At 37.1% G+C, this 22,959-nt stretch overlaps 1 protein-coding gene across 1 annotated transcript in view; it reads left to right on the forward strand.

Annotated features, from left to right (window-relative positions):
- The window catches only part of LOC124545141 (xanthine dehydrogenase 1-like), a 241,452-nt gene that overhangs the window by 100,564 nt on the left and 117,929 nt on the right, over positions 1-22,959 (forward strand). Inside the window, exons 6-9 of the mRNA XM_047123970.1 lie at positions 1,145-1,364; positions 13,235-13,458; positions 13,607-13,709; positions 22,619-22,746. Coding sequence (XP_046979926.1) covers positions 1,145-1,364; positions 13,235-13,458; positions 13,607-13,709; positions 22,619-22,746 — 675 coding nt within the window. The remainder of the gene's footprint in view (positions 1-1,144; positions 1,365-13,234; positions 13,459-13,606; positions 13,710-22,618; positions 22,747-22,959) is intronic.

Raw genomic sequence — 22,959 nt, forward strand, 5'->3', positions numbered from 1 at the left:
CACAAGGGAGGATCACCGTATTGTTACCAAGCACATCATAACCCTTTCACATCAATGTCTGCCATCTGAAAACAATTAATGGACTCTGTGTTCTGTGTCATCCACAATCATTGGTCAGAGGCTAGCAGCAGGTGGACTGGGAAATTACTGTCCCATGCTAGGCTGCCATTAGTGCCACAACACAAATGGGTGCATTTGGAATGTTCCTGAAACTAGGAATCATGTTCTGCCAATGAATGACATTGTATGAGGTTAACAATAAACTGCAGTTCTGCACTACCACAGAAGACCATAGTTAATGATATGGTGGTTACATGGGGAGAGGTCCCAATGTTCTGGAGACAGTGGTGTTACTCCTAGTATCATGGAGTGGGGAATCATCAGGTATGACTTCTTGTCATGGCTGGCTGTGATAAGGGAACTCATGGCATAACGGTATGTCACAAACATACTGTGTCCTCATGGTTACCTTTCATGTGACAGTATTGTGGTGCCATGTTTTACAGGATGTTGTTGATCCACACATGGCACATGTCTCTGAAAATTGTCTGTGTGTATATTGAGGTACTCCAACGCCCAACAAGATCCACAGAGCTGTCCCGAATGGAACATGTATGGAAACAATCTGGATGTCAGCCCTGTCCCAGTGCCTATATCAAGAATATTGAGGACCAGTTACAACAGATGTGGCTAAGCTTGGCTAAGCTTGGCTTAAGAGAGGATACAACAGCTTTATGACAGCCATCCCAACTGAAGCAGTGCATTTGTCCAGCCCAGAGGTGATGCAACATCATGTCAACAAGTCTCATACTGCAAAGTTCTTTGTGAAATTGATTTGTTTTTATAATCACCTAAATAATGTTACATTCTCTCTCAATCCTCCCCCTTCCAGTTCTTCACTTTTTTGTTAGGAAAAGTACTTCCCCAGTGATAGCATATCAGTTACTGTCAGATTCATTTTAGTAAAGCCCCTCCTGCAGAGAAAATGATATTTTATTGTCTAATGAAATTTTGATATAATTATACTAGTAATTTTTATTTCAAATGTTTTAAAATACACTGTAGAATATAGCAATATTATTAGGCTAAGTACTAAATCAGCAGTAGTTAAAATATTCCATGATAAACACTGTATTTGTTTCAGGATATAACTCAAAAGATTTGTGCAAAAAATGGGAAACCATGTAATGAAAAATGTGCCAATAATAGTGACACATGCAGTCAACAGAATGTGCTCTCGCCACTACATTTGGAAACACAGCCTTCAGAATGGTTTAGAGTTGATAAAATTGGTGATATTTTCAATATTCTAGCAACAAAATCTGATAAAAAATACATGCTTGTAGCGGGCAACACAGCTCATGGTTAGTATTGAAGAAACCCTTCCATACTTTTTATTTTTTGTCTGCAATCTCATCCATAAGTTTTTACTTGCAGCACTCAGCTGTTTGAAGCCCACTTGTCTTTCTAATATGAGGACGAATAAATTTCTTTATATTGGATAATCTTGCACATTTGCAAAACTTTTTTTGTATCTCATTTAGTGAAGGATAAATGATATCCAAAATTTATCATTAAGGTTTCCCCATTATCATTACAGTATAAATACACTGTTTTGAAAGTTTCAAGATGGCTCAGAGGTATTCAGATTCCCTGATACAAATATGAGTATTCTAATGGAAAGTCTGTGGTGGAATATAAGTAATGGAAGGAGTAAATGTAAGAACTTATCTATCACGACGTCTGTTCAAAAAGCATCAACCGTTGGTTGGCAGAAATATATTTATTGATTTGGAGATACAGAACCCTAATCCTCTTGAAACTGGTCACTGTAGTAATGCACACATTTCTCCCAGCATGTCTGCCATTGCTGGAAACACTCCTGAAACTTATTTTTTGGAGTTTGATTGGCCAGGTAGTCATGTTTTGTATGACGTCTTCTCTTGACTCTAACAGTGTTCCTCTCAGGGAAATTTTCAGCTTTGCAAAGAGCCAAAAGTCACCCAGAGGCATTTCAGCGGACTAGGGAGCCTGACTAACTGCAAGAACGTTGTGTTTGTTGAGGAAAGTCTAAATAAGATGTCCAGAATGGGTGTGTCCATTATGATGATGGAGCTACCAAATTTTTCTACCCACAGATATTGTCGTTTGCATTACACAACATCATGAATGTTATGGTTTGGCCTTGTGATTGCACTGTCCCTGAAGTTAAAGAAGATGGTCAATATGATGGTGACATTGCAGCAAATCTGCCATTCATTTTTTGGCTTTGAGGACATCAGCTATTTCCACTGTGATGACTGTCTCTTGGTTCCTGGGTCACATGCTGTTAGAAGAGTTTCAAGCTTTAAAATATAAATATGACAAATACTACTGATAGTAGGTCTTGGGTTAACAAATGTGATGGCCTGTGTAGAAACTGCAGAAAAACTGCTAAAAGTCGTATTGTATGTGTGAAGTGTGAGTCTAAATTTCACTTTTGATGTGTCAAACAGATCACCAGAGCCACCGAGTAAGTTTGTAGCACTTCATTCAGCCAGGAAAAAAAAAAAAAAAAAAAAAAAAAGAACTGTGTTGGCAAAAGTAAATGCAATGAATCTAATGATAATGATTGATACAAAAAGACGCTAATGGATGGACACAGGAAAAAGTTCTTACTGTATGCAGACAACCATGGGAAAAGTCTCTCAGCTCCCCTTCATGATGCTCTACATAGAGAGTATTCTGTTTTCGCAAAAGTTAATTCTGGAGCAACATTAAGTGCTGTAGTCAAAAACCTAGTTATTGAAAAAAAAAATAATTTGAAAAAAGATGATCACATTGTAATTATAGGCAGCACAAATAACATCTACAAAAATGAGAGCATGACAGCACTTGGAACTTACAGGAAGTTATTACCTAAACTGTACAACACAAATTTCACCTTAATAAACATACTAGTATGGCATGATCTCCCCTAGTGGTTGTGTGTGAACAGAGAAATTGAGCACTACAGCTCTGAACTACAGAAGCTTTATAAAAAATTAAATCATGTGCATGTACTAGATATGAGCAAAATTAAGCATGAAGAACATGCCAGACATGGACCCCATTTAAACAGAAATGTAAGGCACAAGTTAGAGAACCAGGTAGTGGAACTTTGTAGCATACAGCGTAAAACCAGGGAGCTATTCGCAAGAAGCAACACGACAGTGTGGAATTAAGCAACACCAGCCAGTCAAAAGCAATAACCAACTCATCACCAACAATCTGTCAAACTCCATCACTAATGAAAAGTGACAGGTGTGGAAGAGTGACAAATTTTTATGGGATCAGTGCAACAAGAAACATGGCAAGACTTTTGTCAATTTGTAAGTAATGAGCACACAAGCAGAGCCTATAAAAGGGAGCCTGTCAGTAAATCAAGTACCAATCCTTATGTACTGAGAGACATTAATTTAACCCCCAAATATGATAGCTTAAAATCTATTATGAATGATAAATTATGTATATTCAACCAAAATATCAGGAGCCCAAGAGATAAAGTGGAGGTTTTGGCTCTTAACATAAATGAAAATTACTCCCTAGCCTAAATCCATTTATTGTGTTTCATGGAGCAGCAGGTAAAGTCTGCCATGCTGATGCCTCAGTTAGAGGGTTATGTCCTAGCTGATAGTTACTGTCGAGCAAATAGAGAGAAAGGTGGTGCTGCAGTATATGTCAAAGTGGGTATAGCTCATAAATCACTTAACTTAAATATGCATTGTGAAGATTTTCATTTTGAAGCCTGTGAATCTCAGATTTTTGCAGATAATATGTCTGTTATAGTGGTGACAATATATAGGGTTCCTGCAGGGATAATTTGTGTCTTCTTAAAACAGCTTGAATCAGTTTCGTTAAAAATATATTCAAAGGTGAAGTATTTAGTAATTCTGGGTAACTTAAATGTAAACTTACTTACAGGCCACTCCAATAGAAGAGAAGTAAAATATTTGTTACTAGCTTTTAATCTAACTCTAGTAGTTGAATTTTCCACCCAAGTGACAGATGCTAGTGTAAGTCTTATTGAAAACATCTTTATTGATAAGTTTAGCAGTAGTCACAGTGCTGTAAGTGAAATTCTCAATGGTCTGACTGGCCATGATGGGCAGTTGCTTACTGTTAATAGCATATGCTTCAGCATTAAATGTAAACCAGTTATTAGGTGTTCCAGAACAATATTAATACATTTCAATAAGCTCTTGCAGCAGATTGCCTGGAACCCAATGTTATTAATGTTAAATTCAACCTATTCACATATGAATTCATGTTCCTTTTTGAAGCAGTATTTCACAAAATAATTGTAAAAATGAATCCCCAAGCTTGCAAAATGAAACTGTGGATTACAAAAGGGATAAAAATTTCATGTAAGACAACAAGAGATTTATATACATCACAAGGAGGTTCTGATGAGCCAGCTGAAAAGAACATTACAGATCATATTGTAAAATACTGAAAAGAGTTATAAAGTGCTCTAAAACATTACATATTAAATCTGAAATAGACAACTCAAACAATAAAATTAAAACCAACTGGAGTGCTATATAAAGGGAGCTGGGGAAAAATATGACAGTGTTTCTAACATAGAAATAAGACATTGTGGTGGTTTGATTAAAGATACTGATGCAGTTGAAAGTGTCCTTAATGAGCACCTTCTAACAGCTTCCCAGAAAACTGGTTGTAAGGACTCAGTCAATGAGGCTATGGATCTCCTGAAAGAACCTGGATTGTGCAAAATAAATCTAGTACATATAGCCCTAGTCTTTGTCAGTGAGGTAAAAGGATCCTCACTAAAATGCAAACCAAAAAGTCATCTGGATCTGATCATGTTTCCTCTATGGTACTTAAACATTCTCATAATGGCATTTGTGTAATACTTTGTCATATATTTAATGAGTACCTTCAACAAGGTATCACCCCAGACAGAATAAAGTATGCAGATGTGAAACCACTATTCAAGAAAGGGGATAAATCTGACACTTCTAACTACTGCCCGATTTCCCTTTTAAGAAGTTTCTCCAAAGTCCTTAAGAAACTTATACATAAGAGAATTGTGGAGCACTGGAAAATCCATTATCAGTTCAGATTCCAAGCAGGCCTGTCAACTGATGAAGATGTATTTGCATTTATCAATAATGTTTTAGAAGCACTGAACAATAGATTAGCTTCAGTTTGTATATTTTGTGATTTAACCAAGGCATTCAAGTGTGTGAACCATGAAATCCTTCTTTCAAAAGCTGGCTATTATGGTTTAAATGACACTATGAGGAATGTGGCTTCAATCATACTTAACTGATAGAAAGCACAGAGGATCACTTAGTCATGGAGATGGCACAATAACCTCATCTGGTTGGGGAATAGTAAGTACAGGAATGCCGCAAGGTTCTGTGAAGAACCCCTGTTCTTTCTTATTTTTGTTAATGACCTTCCACACTTTGCAAAAGCTACTACCAAATTTACTGTCTGCAGATGACACATCGCTTTTAGTTGAAAAAAAAAAAAAAAAAAAAAAAGAAGAAAAACTGCCTGACAGTGACATTGCAACATCTGACAACTTTGTGTTCAACAATCTCCATAAATGGTTCGCCTGCAAAGGCCTGACTTTAATTTTTTTTTTTAAAAAAAGAAAAGTACATTCATTTACATGGGTCTCAGAAAGTGCAGGAGGACATAAGTCCAAGCTGTAATAATCAAGATGTACATCAAGTATATTCTCCTAAATTTTTAGGCCTATACATCAACAATAAATTGAATTGGTTGTGCCATATTCGGAACTTGACAAAAAGACTTTCTCTGTACGCATTATAGCAGCGACTGCAAATACTGATGCTGTTAAGGCTGCTTATTTTGGCTATTTTCATTTGTTGTCATAAGGCAAAATGTTTTGGGGAAATCAACCAATGAAAATAAAGTATTTGTCACTCAGAAAAGGGCAATTGGAATTTTAAGTGGTGTGAGTAGAAATCATTCACACAGAAATCTTTTTAAAACACACAAAATATTAACAGTGATATCACAATACATCCCTTATGTCCTTTTTAGTTAAGAACCTACCCATGCACAAAATCAACAGTAACTATCATGACTATGGCACAAGATCAAAACACAACTTGCGTGTGGACAGAAAAAACTAAAAAAACTAAAAAAAATCTAGTACTAAAATGTGTACACTACTCAAGAAAAAAGATACTTAATGCATTTCCTATGGTCATAAAAAATCTTAATAATGTAATACCACAAATTAAAAGTAAATTAAAAGAATATCTTCTGAAACACTTTTTTACTCTCTTGACGAGTTCTTTGACATATCCATTTCTATAAGTCAGATATGACACATTGACTTGTAATATTTGCTGTTACCACTGTGTAACTGAACATGATGACCTATGTTAGAATAACAATGTACTTGACTTCTAAAAAAGTGATAACTTAATATGGAATAATTGTAATTTATTATTGTTCTGTCTGCCACTCATGGTCTTATGGTAGTGTTCTTGCTTCCCGAGCACAGGGTCCCATGTTCTCAATTCCTGGTGGGGTCAGGGATATTCACCTGCCCGTCGATGACTGAGTGTTGTTGTGTCATCTTCATCATCATCATTCATCCCCATGACGGTTGGAGGAAGGCAACGGCAAACCACCTCCATTAGGACTTTGCCTAGTAGAGTGGTGTGGATCTCCCACGTCGTTCCCCTATGCTCTGTCAATCAGCATGAGACTTCATTTTTGCCTGCAGCTCATGGTCTCACCGTAGTGTTTTCACTTCCAGAGCATGGAGTCCCATGTTCGATTCCTGGAGGCGTCAGGGATTTTCACCTGCCCTGAGATAACTGGGTGTTGTTGTGTCATCTTCCTCATCATCATTCATCCCCATTACAGTCTGAGGAAGGCAACGGCAAAACATCTCCATTAGACCTTGCCTAGTACAGTGCTGTGGGTCACCCACATCATTCTCCTATGCTCTGTCAAGAAGCATGGGACTTCATTTTCCATTATTGTACTGTTTTATACATCTGTTTAACTTTAGGAAGTGCCTAAGCTTGTAAATTTTAACATATTTTGGTGCTTTGCATATATTGCAGTTTATATCTATTAGCATCTATAACTAGGCTACTGTTCCCCTGTATAATTATGACTCGTTCCACATCTGTACAATTCTCTTGCATAATGTATCTATGGAACATGAATAGGTAAATAAATAAATGTATAAGTCATCACCTGTGATCATGATGTTCAGAAAGTTGGTGCTACTGTTTTATATTGTCAGGCATGTCTAGTGCAACTTCCATCTACCATTGCTTCTTCTCCATTGTCAGCAGTTTCAGTACAAATTTTATGGACTGTCTATTCATGCACAAATTGTTAGTTGAAATTGAATATACTGATGCAATGCTTACCTCAATTTCATTCATCAGTTCTTGTACTATGATAAGATTGTATTCTATGACCAAAGTCAGCACTTGGTCAATGATATAATCAACTTGGATTTTAGAGAGGCTGCCTGAATGCAGTTTGCTGTCCACTGATATGTGGCTATCTTTGAAACTTTTGTATCACACCTTTATACATGAGTTGATTATGGCATTTTCCCCAAAAGTGTATTGAATCTTGTGAATAGTTTCCACCTGGGTTCACCAAGCTTTTGTGAAAATTTTATACAGTATCACTGCTCAGTTTGTTCCATCATTTTATAACTTACTAGAATCTGACAAGTGCTTGCTATGCTCCCATTAAATTAATGACTGATGTTTCTGTTTGATCAGTAGGGGCCCAGCCAACAGCCAAGCATAGTTAGTTCTCAAGTGCATTTTTGTAGGTGCATGCAGAGCCATGTTTATCATGACTGAATGCATACCATGAACATTCCCCCTGCCACTACAATACATTGATCATAAGGTCATCTTAATCAGGATGTACACTATCCATCCCGGTGATCCACCAGGAACCCTGGTCATTGCCTTCCGTTCCACACTCAGAGTGTACAGCACCTGCTACTGCACTGCTGCTAGTAGTTCATCAGGTCTCCCATCAGAAGTGGTTGGTGTGACATGGCACAAAGTTCGTCAGGGGACTTCAGCTCTGAGCCATCTAAGGATGGATGGTACTGTTCTGGGTGATCTGAGACAAGACTTACTAAAACAACATGGTCATGGAATGGAATGTCATTGACATGAACTCCATTGTTCCCATTGACCTGAACCATCCTCACGTACTTCAAGCTGGGGAACTGGATTTTAAAGAGCTCTCCATAGTTCTGTGACATGCAGTTTACTAGCGATGACTGCATGTGACCTTTTTATTCTGCTACTCTTGCTTTAATACTCTCTTAGCAGCTAGTGAAATTGTTCTGTGAGTGTTTTCCCTAGCTGTGTCTATTGCTTCTTGTGGCATCCCACCACGTAAACAAGTGTACATGTTATTTTGCTTAGTCACTGTCCTCTTCTTTTTTCCCGCTGTGTGTGCTCTCTCTCACTCCGCTACTGCAGAGTTGCAGACTGTGCTGCCCGTCTGTCTTATACTTACTAGTCTGCCACTAATCCTGGCATAACCAGCTTACCTTGTGCCAAAGTGGTTGAGCTCTGTTAAAAATTTTATAAGTTGGAACCCATTTTACTCTGTGCTGTAACAATTCTTTTGGCCAGTCAGTTATGTGTGGGCAGTGTTAGTTAATGGATGTGGAGTCACAGTGTGTCAGTGTTGTTGTGTCAGAAATGACAATGAAGCAACATTGTTTTTAAACAGAATTTTGCAAAAAGCCCAAATTATCAAGTTTTATAATCTTACAAATGAAATAGTGCACCCAACTTTGTTATTTAGAAAAACTTTGTTGTTTAGAGAATTTAGTTTTTCAAAAATCGTAATAGATAATTAATAATAAATGAGAAAAGAATAATCACAATCATAAATACAATCATAAGTAAACTGTAGTGTAATAGTAGAGTAAAACATATCAATTAATACGCTAAAGACCACGTACTTCCATACAAAATTTAAGGTTGTTACATTACATTGTCCCTTGTGACAAATGGCCAAGACAGATGCAGATGTATATGTATTCCATAGCTCAAAAGAACGATATTATCTGAAAATTAGCAACATTGTCAGCCTTGGTTATGTGCCTATTGACGACTCAGCTTTAAGGGATCTGGTTACTTTTACTTATTTCATTATGTAATTACGACTGTCATTTGTACAAATTGGTCTTACCATTAAAATTCATTAATTTCTTAATCCATGTTTCTTTTGTTCACTGTATTTGTGGCATAATTTTTGGAATAATTATAGTTTTTTTTTTTTCAAAATCAAATGCTTTTTGTATTATATTCCAAATAATATGATACCATCAGACAAATTTTGCATTTATAACAGAAGAAAAACGTCAAAAATCTTAAAAGTTTGGCAGAAAACATTTTCACAACAAAAATAGAGGATACAATATTTTGCAATGTACATCTGCTCTGAAATATATTGTGTATAAGGTATTTAAAAAGTAGCATAACAGTACTGGACTTTTCATTCATCCACATTTTATATGCACATATAGGCTTTCTCAGAATTGACAGCTGCAACCAGTCCCATTTCCACATGTTCTGTACATTTTAATGGACTTTAATAGTGCAGAATGTGGTTTTGTCAGTTTTTAATCTTCTTGCTCTGTGGTGAAATTTATTGCTATCACGTCTAATATCATCATTGAATGCTGAAGGCAATGCCTTGTTGATGTAGCCGACCTTCTCTTTTGCTTGTCATATGTACCACTATGGCATTAGCGGCAGTGCCCTTCAATGGCTTAGATCCTACTTTTCCAACAGAAAGCAAAGAGTTAGCATTTATTCAAATGGCACATATTATTTTTCTGACTGGAAAAAAATATCTCAGGGTGTTCCACAAGGCTCCATATTAGGCCCAGTCCTATTTCTCTTTTATGTTAATGACTTACCATTAAATATCAGCTCCCCATCAGTTCTGTTTGCAGATGATACTTCTGTCTTAGTTGAAGATCAGGACTTGTAAGAAATTCCCAAATCTGTGATCAGTACTGTCAGTATCTTAGAAACTTGGTTTCAGCTAAATGGGTTGAATCTAAACATATCTAACACTCACATGATGCATTTCAGAACCAAACAGTCAAAATGTGAGCAAATTAGGATTGTACACAACAACCAAGGTATAGAAGAAGTTGACTCAGTCAAATTCTTAGGTTTAAATGTAGATAAAAATTTGAGCTGGCAGGCACACAAACTGAGCAGCTTTGCATTTGCAATACAAATACTGTCAACTGCAATTGACATGGACACACAAAAAGTAGCATATAAAAGCTACTTCAAATCCATTATTAGGTATGGTATTGTTTTTTGGGGTAACTTGACAAACATAGTGCTGATACTAAAAAATACAGAAAAAATCATACAAAATATGTGCACTGCATATCACAGATAACCATGTCAAACATTATTTAGAAAACTTAAAATATTAACTCTCCATCCTTACACATACATATGAGATTATTATATTTTTGTACACCAGACATGAATTATTTGAGGGAAACCATTTTGTCCATTCACATGATACCAGAAACAAAGAAAATTTTATGCTCCCCACCCACCACCTCAGACTGTATGCCCAGTGACCTCAATAAATGGGAATGAAAATTTGTAATAAATTAAAAGGCAACAAGTTCATGCAGATGAATTTAGGTTCACTTAAAGGAAAGCTATATGAGGTACTGACACTGAAGTGTTATTACTCAGTGGATGAATTCATGCAGGACAAACTGGAAATTTGAGCTGGGTACAATGTGTTATCCTTATAGTGTTGCTATTTATTATAGTGCTATTATTTATTAGTGTAAAAATCATTGTAATTGTTTTATAAATTTTTGACATGTCTCATGTACACAAACCAAATGGATTGTAAATGTATGTCATGAGATGAATAGAACACAATTCAACAATTCAATACCTTTTGGTTATTGTTGCTGCAGTTCGTTCCACAGATAACAGCTTGTAATATGGGTGTTCTGCACCTATTTCTTGATTTTTTTCCCCCCAAAGATGTGTTTGTAAAGCTGTTATGTGAAATAAGTTTTCCAGATAATTTAGTTTTTTCTTTGTTTTGTGGTAATCAACACACTTTTATTTTTGATACCTATTAGTATCTGTTCATTAGTTTTTCCTTAAGTCCAGGATGTTTTGTGGCTCTTCTCTATGTGCACATCTCTGTTGCCTCTAATATTTTCTTTCCTGGTTTCCCCAGTGTCGATCCTACACAACTCTAGCAATAGAAGCTCCATATAAATGTCTTTATGACTTACTTTCTTGTCTGTATAGTACGGGTTTTTTATAAATAAAATACTGTTATCTCCAGATACTTATTCATTCGTTTCTATTTTTTTTAATGTACATGGTCCTTTTGTTGTTATTTCTAATATACTACCCAAGAAGAAAAATTATTTACTTGCATTAGCATATGATTTCCTATCTTAATGTTTGTCCTTACTAATCTGTCTGATTAATCTGTCATCATTATTTTACTCTTGTTTGTATTTATTTTTGTTTCATGGTTGTCAAAGGCATCAGACAGTTTTTTAATGTGAAGTTCATAACCTTTTCAGAATCTGCTAACACTACTTTATCATCAGCAAATCAAATACTGTATATGTTTACCATTAATTTAGATCCTGTCAGTGTTGATTTTCATTGCTTATATTGCACTTCATCTATATAAATAAAATAAATAAGGGTGGAGAGGAAACCATCATTTGACACCTCTGCTTATTCTAGCCTCTTTCTTAGTTCATTGGTACCTATATATGTATTCTGGTTTTTCCATAGACTGAGAATCAAGCTTTCGTCTCACCAGCCTCTTCCAATTTTATTCAGTTCTCCATACAGCATCCTTCAGTCCATTATTTCAAAAGCCTTCTCTAGTTCAATGACTGTGGGATACATTTTCCTGTTTATCTAAGTCTTTTCTAAAGACTAAGACCATTTGTAGTATTGCTATAGCTTCCTTGGTTTCTTTTCCTTCTTAAATCCAATCAAAAATGTTGGTTAATTTTAGCTTTTAGTAGAATTTTTGAAGCATGTAAAATATGAACAATCATTGCCTTTTCTTTTATTAGGTACAGCAGTTAGTTTTTTAAAATTTGGTTGGTAGTGTTTTGTCTTCAAAACATAAATCTGTGTAGTTGTTATTTTTGCCTTATATCCAGCATTCTCAGTTAGGATCACTTTCTTGTTGTTGAAGTTGTTTAAAGAGTGGTTAAATTTGGACATGGCAATTAGTGGTCTTGTGAAGACATTTCCACTTCCTCCGTTGTGCTTATGTAATCTGAATCATCTCTGGTTGATGATATTTAGTGTAACAACTTGGTTCACCTATTATTACTCATAACTGTGAACAATGTGCATTAAACATTGATGGGGCTTAGTGTAGCAACTGGTTCAGCTATTATTATTCATAATTGGAAACAATGTGCATTAAACACCCTGCAGTGACACAGAGTGGAAGAAAATAAAAATGGTATGAGGTTTATATACATTTCAAACAGTGTAAGATCATAATTTACAATTTTTGCTATTTACTCCTCTCAGTAGATTCAATTATTAAATGATGAAATGAGTGGAAAAGTCACTCACTGGACAGAGGAAGCATTAAGCAATGGCTAGGCTCATTAACAAGAACTTCTTCATTGTAGCATTGTAGCCCAACTTGCACATTTGGTATTACTCTCCTCCCCCCTCCCTCCCTCCCACACACACACACACACACACACACACACACACACACACAGGGAGAGAGAGAGAGATTTACAGTCTTGCAGTCTTGTTCTGTTTATGCACTTTCCTGATAATCACATGTTAAATGTCCCTATGTATCCCTCAATAGAGGCCCTACATATCCCTCAACAGAGGCTTTTCTGTTGAGAAAATAACAAGCTAGTTTTTAATTGAAATGTTAATGTAATTTTAGAGGAAAATGGTTTGATTGTCATAGCTTGTGTTTTTAAATTTGTGAGTCTGATAGACAAATTGAAGGTATATTTGTTTCAGTGGCTGGTAAGTAGCCGCTACTGTTGTGCCATAAAGTGGTTATGCATTTATTTCCACATTCACTCAGAATAGCGTATTCAGATTTTAGTATTTACTTTGCTTTTCACACCTAGCTTAAAAAAAATACTAGTTTGTATCTTGTTCTTCATTGCTGATTCCAGGTGTATATCGAAGGAAACCTGACATTGAACTATTCATCGACATTAGTGATGTTGAGGAACTCAAGAAATTCACCATTGATTCGGACATAACAATTGGTGGAAATATGTCTCTCACTGAAGTTATGGAGCTATTTTATGATATTTCAAAATCAAACAAAAATTTTAGCTACACCAAAATGCTTGCAGATCACATAGACCTCGTGGCAAATGTTCCAATTAGAAATGTAAGAATATGTTGCATAGTATCACTGGTATTGAGTTTAAATCACACTTGGGTTTTTCAAACAGTTTTAGAAACATGATTTATGTCTCTATGACATTGCACTTTAGTGGGTAGCAGAAAAATGTGTTTTTATCTTTCTTTTATTACAGGCAGGAACAGTTGCTGGAAATCTGTCAATTAAACACATGTACCAAGAGTTTCCATCTGATATTTTTCTCATTCTGGAAGCTGCAGATGCTAGGATCAATATAGGTATGAAGAACTGAAAAATTCTGTATTTAGTCTAATTATACCATACCAGAAAGCAAAGCAAAGGAACGTAGTTAATGTTGTTATACTTTTATTATTCTAGATTCATGATTTTATTTGTATTTGTTGTGCACAGTACTCTTTCTGGTTGTTTTGCAAATGTTTACTGTATGTACTGATGTCAACATTGTCTTAAAAAGAAAATTATTCCCAGAATACTAACATACTTCTACAGTGTTATGAAAAGTCCTTATTCCCTTTACTTCATAGAAAGTTCCAGTGTTTCTTTGCTTATTGTTTTGTCAATGCAGCCATATATAATTGAAGACCTGGCCTTCTGAGTATGCTAAGGACCAATAGTAATGTTTTCAGATATAACAAAAAAGTGTTGTATGACATATGAAACTAGTGCACACATTTTATTACATTAATAAATGCATTAAAATCCAGGAAATATAATCTATACTGCAAGTGCAGTGAAAACTGCACTAAATTGTCCAGAAAAAGAAAATAGAAACTTGAGAGCTGAAGGTTTCTTACACATTACCTTATTCAGACTAAATGTACTAAGACCAACAGAGATATCAAGCTGCAATGGTTGACAAAATGTACCTAAATATAAGAGATGTAAAAAATATGCAATGAACATCTTCAGCTTGCAGTTTAGTGCCACTAAACGTCTTTTTGATGTACACTATTCCAGGTGGGTATGATTTTAATTTGTGCAGCAGAACTGATGTGCAGTTTTGTTGTGTTGATGACTTTATCAGAAGACACCTGGAGGTTGATAAAGTCCTTTTCTTACATTCTGAGTGTCTTGAATGGTGTGGTGAAGTAATTACTTTTTGCAAATCATCAGTTATATAACACTCAACTACCTTCTTGCACTTTTCTACACTCCTGGAAATGGAAAAAAGAACACATTGACACCGGTGTGTCAGACCCACCATACTTGCTCCAGACACTGCGAGAGGGCTGTACAAGCAATGATCACACGCACGGCACAGCGGACACACCAGGAACCACGGTGTTGGCCGTCGAATGGCGCTAGCTGCGCAGCATTTGTGCACCGCCGCCGTCAGTGTCAGCCAGTTTGCCGTGGCATACGGAGCTCCATCGCAGTCTGTAACACTGGTAGCATGCCGCGACAGCGTGGACGTGAACCGTATGTGCAGTTGACGGACTTTGAGCGAGGGCGTATAGTGGGCATGCGGGAGGCCGGGTGGACGTACCGCCGAATTGCTCAACACGTGGGGCGTGAGGTCTCCACAGTACATCGATGTTGTCGCCAGTGGTCGGCGGAAGGTGCACGTGCCCGTCGACCTGGGACCAGGCCGCAGCAACGCACGGATGCACGCCAAAACCGTAGGATCCTACGCAGTGCCGTAGGGGACCGCACCCCCACTTCCCAGCAAATTAGGGACACTGTTGCTCCTGGGGTATCGGCGAGGACCATTCGCAACCGTCTCCATGAAGCTGGGCTACGGTCCCGCACACTGTTAGGCCGTCTTCCGCTCACGCCCCAACATCGTGCAGCCCGCCTCCAGTGGTGTCGCGACAGGCGTGAATGGAGGGACGAATGGAGACGTGTCGTCTTCAGCGATGAGAGTCGCTTCTGCCTTGGTGCCAATGATGGTCGTATGCGTGTTTGGCGCCGTGCAGGTGAGCGCCACAATCAGGACTGCATACGACCGAGGCACACAGGGCCAACACCCGGCATCATGGTGTGGGGAGCGATCTCCTACACTGGCCGTACACCACTGGTGATCGTCGAGGGGACACTGAATAGTGCACGGTACATCCAAACCGTCATCGAATCCATCGTTCTACCATTCCTAGACCGGCAAGGGAACTTGCTGTTCCAACAGGACAATGCACGTCCGCATGTATCCCGTGCCACCCAACGTGCTCTAGAAGGTGTAAGTCAACTACCCTGGCCAGCAAGATCTCCAGATCTGTCCCCCATTGAGCATGTTTGGGACTGGATGAAGCATTGTCTCACGCGGTCTGCACGTCCAGCACGAACGCTGGTCCAACTGAGGATCCAGGTGGAAATGGCATGGCAAGCCGTTCCACAGGACTACATCCAGCATCTCTACGATCGTCTCCATGGGAGAATAGCAGCCTGCATTGCTGCGAAAGGTGGATATACACTGTACTAGTGCTGACATTGTGCATGCTCTGTTGCCTGTGTCTATGTGCCTGTGGTTCTGTCAGTGTGATCATGTGATGTATCTGACCCCAGGAATGTGTCAATAAAGTTTCCCCTTCCTGGGACAATGAATTCACGGTGTTCTTATTTCAATTTCCAGGAGTGTATTAAGGCAAAGTTTCTATCAGAAGGTAGGAAACTGTGGCCTGAAACCATATACTTATGTACTATACAATCAAATAGGCCACAAGTCACTTTGAACATGTAAATGTATATAAGTACATGGTCTTTGTTTTGTCCACAGCGGTTGTCACTCAAAATCACAAGTTTCTATTTGTTACCAGTTAGATTGACTGTATTTTTAGTGCAATTCAGGATATGGAACAGATATTATGCTATGTTGTTAGCTTCACAAGACCCTTCACCTTCATGCCACAAACTTGTTATTGCCTCACTGTTGTTATGAGAGTGAACACAAAAGTTGTAACACCAAAGCTGGTGTAATTGCATCATTCTTCGTGTTTGTCAGTTCACTTTCTGTATTCCTAGGCTGCAGTCCTAGTGCTTTCTGAGCTTTTTTGTCCTCTGGTGAGTGTCCTTTCCCCTCAAGATGCAATGAGTCACATGTCTTACAAGTATCTGACCTTGGTCTTTTAAATGATAGATTTTGGAAATATTTCAGAAATATCCCTTTATACTACATTTCATTAATTTTGGGCTCTGGAAACTTGACTTTAAATGTTTTGTATAAGTGACTAATATTAAGATAACAGTTGAAGTATTCTTTAGAAGATTTCCTTCTACTATAATGAGTCTCCTCTTTTGGAATTTACAGTACATGTTGCTTTATCAGTAGAATATCATCCTCAGTATATTTTTAATTGTATGCACAACCATTGTTATCATGGTATGACACTTGACCCATATTCAGTTTATTCATAATATATGTCCATGAATGTTTTATGCAGACTCTGGAATGACCTCCTTTTCCTTAAGGAACCATATACACTACACTGTATTGATGATGACTGTTCACAAGTTTGATACATTTATCAGTGCATTGCCAGGAGACTGATAGTATTTTCATTAAACCCATTAGAAATGTACCTTACATAGCTGCATTTTGCTTATAAAAGCCATTAAATAAATTTGTTTTCAATTCATTTGATAAAACTTGCATGATAGGCTACATTTGCATTTCAACTAACATGGGAAAGGTTACTTGCTTTAGTTTCAATATATTTAAAAACAGTTCTTATTACACTAGGTACATTTCCATTTCACATTTCACTTAATTAAATACTTAAATGCATGAATTGTATGCTGTTTCCCTGTCACATTAGAGTCAAAACTAGTTCTGACAAGAATGAAACCATACAGTGTATAAATCAAATACCTACCTGTTCTCTCTCTTATTTATTTAATTTTATTTATTTATTTTTTACATATTTTGCTGGAATTGTTGTCACAGGACTTGTAGTACATTCTGCCCATTTATTTGTGTGTTACGCCATCAAACTTTCACATGTAAGCAATGTTTTGAGATATTACTACTATCCTTTTCTTTTTTTCTTTTTCCATAGCAGAAATGTGTCCACATCACAACACAAAAACAATATGGCAACTATTAAGTACACACCTAAAACTGGTCTAATGTAATTCACTGCCAATTGTCAAGCACATTTTGAATGAAAGAAACTCATAGCGCTAACACAAACACCATGTTTTGGTCTTTGTTACAACTTCTTACCTTTGTCATATGATGAAGTGCTTCTAGTGTAATAGACTCGAAAGGCTGTAGCTCCTTCTCAGTGAATAAAATCAATTTTGAAAAAAAGACAGGTCTTCAGTTTTAGAAATATCATATTGCATGACCAACAAATACTTTAGAACAATTTATATATAATTATAGATAAGTTTGTTAGACAGCACAGTTCCATGTGATAAAATTTAGAAATTCAGTGTTTTTTCCTTTTCAAAAACAGAGGATGTCTCAAGATTCACATAAATATTGTTTCAAAGTTCAGTCTCCTCTTTCATTCAGAACAAGAATTTGAGAATTTGGCATAAAAAATTGCTGTTCACTGTCATCAGTATTTTCTTTAGTCTATAAAGTATCACAGTGAGGAGTGATCTGTTTCATGTCAGTTAAAATTAATTACATGATTCAGCAACATGCTTTTTGAAAAACTATTTTGTCACCCATCTCGATATTTTCTAAAATCATTTTTCTGTTAAACTACTTTGTGGGAGACAAAACTGGCTTTTGTAATGTAGCAAATACAAGTTGGTGTAGGGTCAATGAGAGAAGTTCACTGTAGCAACTGAAGCCACTATGTCATTACTTCCATTTAACAGAGATGTCCATAGGCAAAATAATGTATTCCAAATGATGGAGAACGAGGACAAAATTTTGGCCAAAGCTGAAAAGACATATAAATTCAAAATAGTGCATTAAAAATTAATAGAAAACATAAAATGAGGATCTAATCGTGAACTTCTGAACATGATTAACATGACAAACTCCCTAGATTTCAGAACTTTAAAAAGTTTGCTGAGTAGGATACATGGGAAGACTGGAAATAGAAAGTAGGGGAAAGAAAGGTTAAGACACTGAAGGAAATGAAAAGTTAATCCTAAATCTTGACAAAGAAAGACACAAGGTTCAGCTGGGGACTTATCATCAAACAGCTAAAATTTAAGCCACAAAGCACCGGCAATAACATTCCAGTAATCACTATATCACATATGAAAACTGCAGTTGAGAGACATCTAAGGATAAAGATAATAGAGACATGACTGCATGGTGGCAAAAAGGGGATGACTTTATGAAAATATAAAAAATAAAGAATGCAAAGTGGAAGAAACCATGGACTTGTAGATGTTAAAGAAAGAACAAATATAAAATGTAGTTATGGTTATGTTCATTTACATTAATGGCATCCATTGTGTTAAAGAGATATTGCTACCATTGCCACAGTGAATGAAATAGTTTATTGTATCACATTAATGGAATATCAGCAAAGCTTATACTGGCCTTCAGCATCTAAGTCAAGCCCAGGACGGTTAAGTCATGTAGAACCAGTGTATTTGATCATGGCTAGAAATAACAATTCTGGAATGGACCAAATTCTGGGCTTTAATATGTCACCATGTCAAGAGAATACTGTGCTGATTCAAGGAATACTGTGACAGAAAGAGTCAAAAATAAGTCAATGATACAGGATGCCAACAACTACTTTGATTTGTAACAGCACATAAATAGCCAATCAACAACCATATTGTCCAAAAGCACCTCCTTTGTAAGCAGAACAAAATCCAGCACCCAACAAGCATAACTCTGTTCAGACACATTGGACAGAGGTTAGCAATGGAGTTTAAAAATATTCTTTGGCTTTCCAAAGCTGATGACAAGATCTGAGTAGTGTACATCAGAAACCACATGCGATGGTGCATCCCAGCTTCAGCAGGGATTTATTCACACAGTTTGTGGAGGTATTTTCTTGTGGAAAATGCTTAAATGGGATGAAATGGGGATCCTGACAGATTTCCCAATGTCTTGCAGTTGTGAAAACTACTGCCCCATCATAAGCATTCACTTTCCTATCTACAGCAGCAGCTCTGCACCAACTCTAAAGACCCCTTGCTTCCAAATTACATTAAAATAATTTAGAGATCACTCTGTGGACATGAGGATGCTTGTGTGCTCCACCATCCTTACTTCTACATGCACACTCCAAGCAAATGAACTTAAGCCTTAAGAGCACATTTGGGAACCATTGAGTAAAATGTCTGCAGCTTGCGCTCGGCTCATAGGACTGCTGAATGAATCATAGATGGTGGTTGAATGAAAATGGATCATTGGCCCCTCCAATGCTTTCAATTCCTTACATGGTCCACGTCATGATACACTGTGTAAGCATTCTGCCTCCTAATTGGGACTTACTTTTAGTTGTACCTTGACATGTTATAATTTCAAAAAAATTGTCATATCAGCTTCTATGTGTGTGATGGGCCCATAGGGGAGAAGCTGCCATTTACTAATGTGAACTGTACAAAATATCTTCAGATTCCACTGAGTGTGAATATTTGGAACAGATGGGAAGCATTAATTATAAGCAAATGGGAATCCGTCCAAGTGAAAACAGTTGGGAATCTGTTCAAGTGAAAGCAGTCGCCTGATCTTCCTTGCAATCAGAAGTGGCTCTCTAAGCACATTTCCAACTGCCTCTAAAATAAATGAAGTACAAAACTTTCTACAAATGTGTAAGTCCTGGACATGCTCAAAGAAACAAAACTCCAAAGCTCACTGGAAAAACACACAGTCCTCAAAAAAAAACATGAAAATGATCGCTTGACCCAGCCTAGGTATGAGTGAAGCCCACATACGTACAGTCTACCTCCAGGAACTATTACAACTGACTACTAATTGCATCACTTAAGTCATCGTTACTTCATCATCATCATCATCATCATCATCATGTCTTCCTCGCCATGTGTGGCGACAGGGACTCCACCAGTAGTTTAGTCTGTATTGTGGCAGGCTCAGATGTGGCTTTCAAAACCCAGCTTTGCTTTGAAGATCCGGTCACATGAAGTGTAATACAGTTGCCCAGTGGAGCTATATGTATAGATGTAATTAGGCTTGGTCTTAGATTTGTGGAGCTTGCGTTTATCATCCAGGTGCTTTAGGCGGATATGCTCAAATTGTTCCACACTCTTGCATACAGTTGAGCGCCACTCTGATCAGTGCAATTCAAGCTCCTCCCAATGTTTGCTTGGAATGCCACAGGCTGTGATGTGGTGTTTGATGGTGTCTTTATATCGCAGGTGTTGGCCACCTTGCTGCTGCTTTCCACATGAGAGCTCTGAGCAGAACGCCACTTTGGAAAGTCTACTGTCACTCATGCGTATGCTATGGCCACTCTATCTCAGTTGGTGTTTCATTAGGAGATATTCAATGCTAGGCAGTTTCACACGATGCAAAATCCTTACACAGCTGTGGTTTGTCACAAATTACGTTGTGATTTGTCATCAGACACATATTTCTACCACATATTTCAATTAAGTACTCACTGGGTGGTACTTCATGCTCAATAAATTTGCTCTGGTGAAACATCTGCAATTTTCTATATGAAATACTGTAGTTTTTAAATGAACAGTAAATAAATGAAATCAGTTTCTTCCTTTTTAAAATCTTAAAAAACCAAAACATACTTATTTTTAACATACAACTATGATGTTAGTACATCTTTTCAAAAGAAAGATCACCTTCTCTTATACGGTGCTTCATTATTAGATGTGGTTCTAGGTTTGGGTGCTGTTTTTTTTATTGTGATTGACCTTTCCATTGTGACAAATGCCAATCTACCAGGTGAGATTCATGTGCACCATGTGATTTGGCACCTCAGTCACTTAGTCTCTTCCAGTACTTTTGATGTTGTGTTGGAAGTTTCTAGATTAATTTTATATGAATTACTATTTCCAAAAATCTTACAAAAATATGGTAAATTCCTAACAGTTCCTTTATAAAAAGCTACATCTGATTGGTTTTTAAATGTCACACCAATGTTAGCCATAGTGTATTTGCAGAGAAGAGATTTTCTTCAAGATTTCAGCTCTTTGCCATTTTTAACATGTTATCATTTCCAAACAAATTGTCATAACTGCTTGTACATAGTATCAATCTTTTTATTTCATCACGATCTTTCCATAAGATTATTACATCTTCTCTTGATTTTATGGGTTAGCATGCTATCATTAGTAACTGGTCTTTCTTATAGCTTGTGGGACCTTGACTACTGGGAGCATGTAGTCCACATGAAGCCATAGCAGTCACTTCCAGTAAAACTGGCCACATCTTCATCTTCTACCGTAGTGATTACATCCGTCTGCTAATTACAATGGACACAACACATGAAAGATCTTGTTGTCTGTGAGTTTACAAACTGCAGCCACCTTCACAGTTCTCTTCCAAGCTGCATCCACCTGTCAGATCTTGCATGTGCTGCCTGCCCATCCCTCATTCAGCTGGGCAAAACATATACTAACATACACATTTCTGTGTGTAGCCCATAGGAGTGTAATGTGAGATGCCCCCTTTCATTTGGAGAAAGGATGGTACTACATGCACTAGGTAGATATCTTTGATTCAGTTGATCATGAATGTAGAAGTGGGAGAGGAATGCTGCAAATGAAAATGGGGGGGGCAGTGGAGCCAGAAACTATATACACACAAACTAATTTGATGGTGAAAGTTATTATCTTATTGGAAAAGTAGTTCATACATCCATAGGTTGTACAAATAGCCATTGGATATTTTTATTTTGCACCTTCCCTTCACAGATGAGTGATATTGTTGTTGATACTTCTTGTACACTGATATGGAATGAAACATGGCAATCTTGTGTTACAAATGTCACTTAAAATGATAAATTTAGAGTTGTGGCTGTATTTTGCAGTACATGGTAATCTTCTTGGAAGACAGATTGTCTCTGTGTGCTTCCCACATAGGACTACATCTCCAGAGAGACAAAGGGATGTTCCTTGACATGAAATGTAGATAAGTCACACAAAGGTATAATGAAAAGTTATGTTCTAGGCCAGTAATAATCAGCTGCAGAAAAAGTTCTATCAGCCATTACTGATGTACAACATACAAGTTAAATGTGTGTGTGTGTGTGTATGTGTGTGTGTGTGTGTGTGTGCTATAACTGAGAGTAATTTATGTTATAATCTAATGTTAGTTATTGCTTTATAGCTGACAAGAATGGAGGTCAAATTTCTGTCAGTCCAGCAGAGTATTTGCAAACTGACATGAACCACAAAATTATTAAAAGTATAACATTGCCATCCCATGATGACAATTACTATTTCAAGACATATAAGGTATGAGACACTGCTTTAAATAATATTAATCTAGAAAAAAAAGTTTACAAATTTCCGTAGCAGTTTTGTATTTTGCATAGTAATCTAACATTTTAAAGTATGTATTTAAATTATGTTCACATTACCATACATACTCACCTGTTTTATAGCACTGAATGATGAAAGACTTTGTGGTTTTTGTATGTGTGCTTGGTGTGTGTGTGTGTGTGTGTG

This window comes from Schistocerca americana, chromosome 8 (genome assembly GCF_021461395.2).
Source record: "Schistocerca americana isolate TAMUIC-IGC-003095 chromosome 8, iqSchAmer2.1, whole genome shotgun sequence".
Lineage (NCBI taxonomy): Eukaryota > Metazoa > Arthropoda > Insecta > Orthoptera > Acrididae > Schistocerca > Schistocerca americana.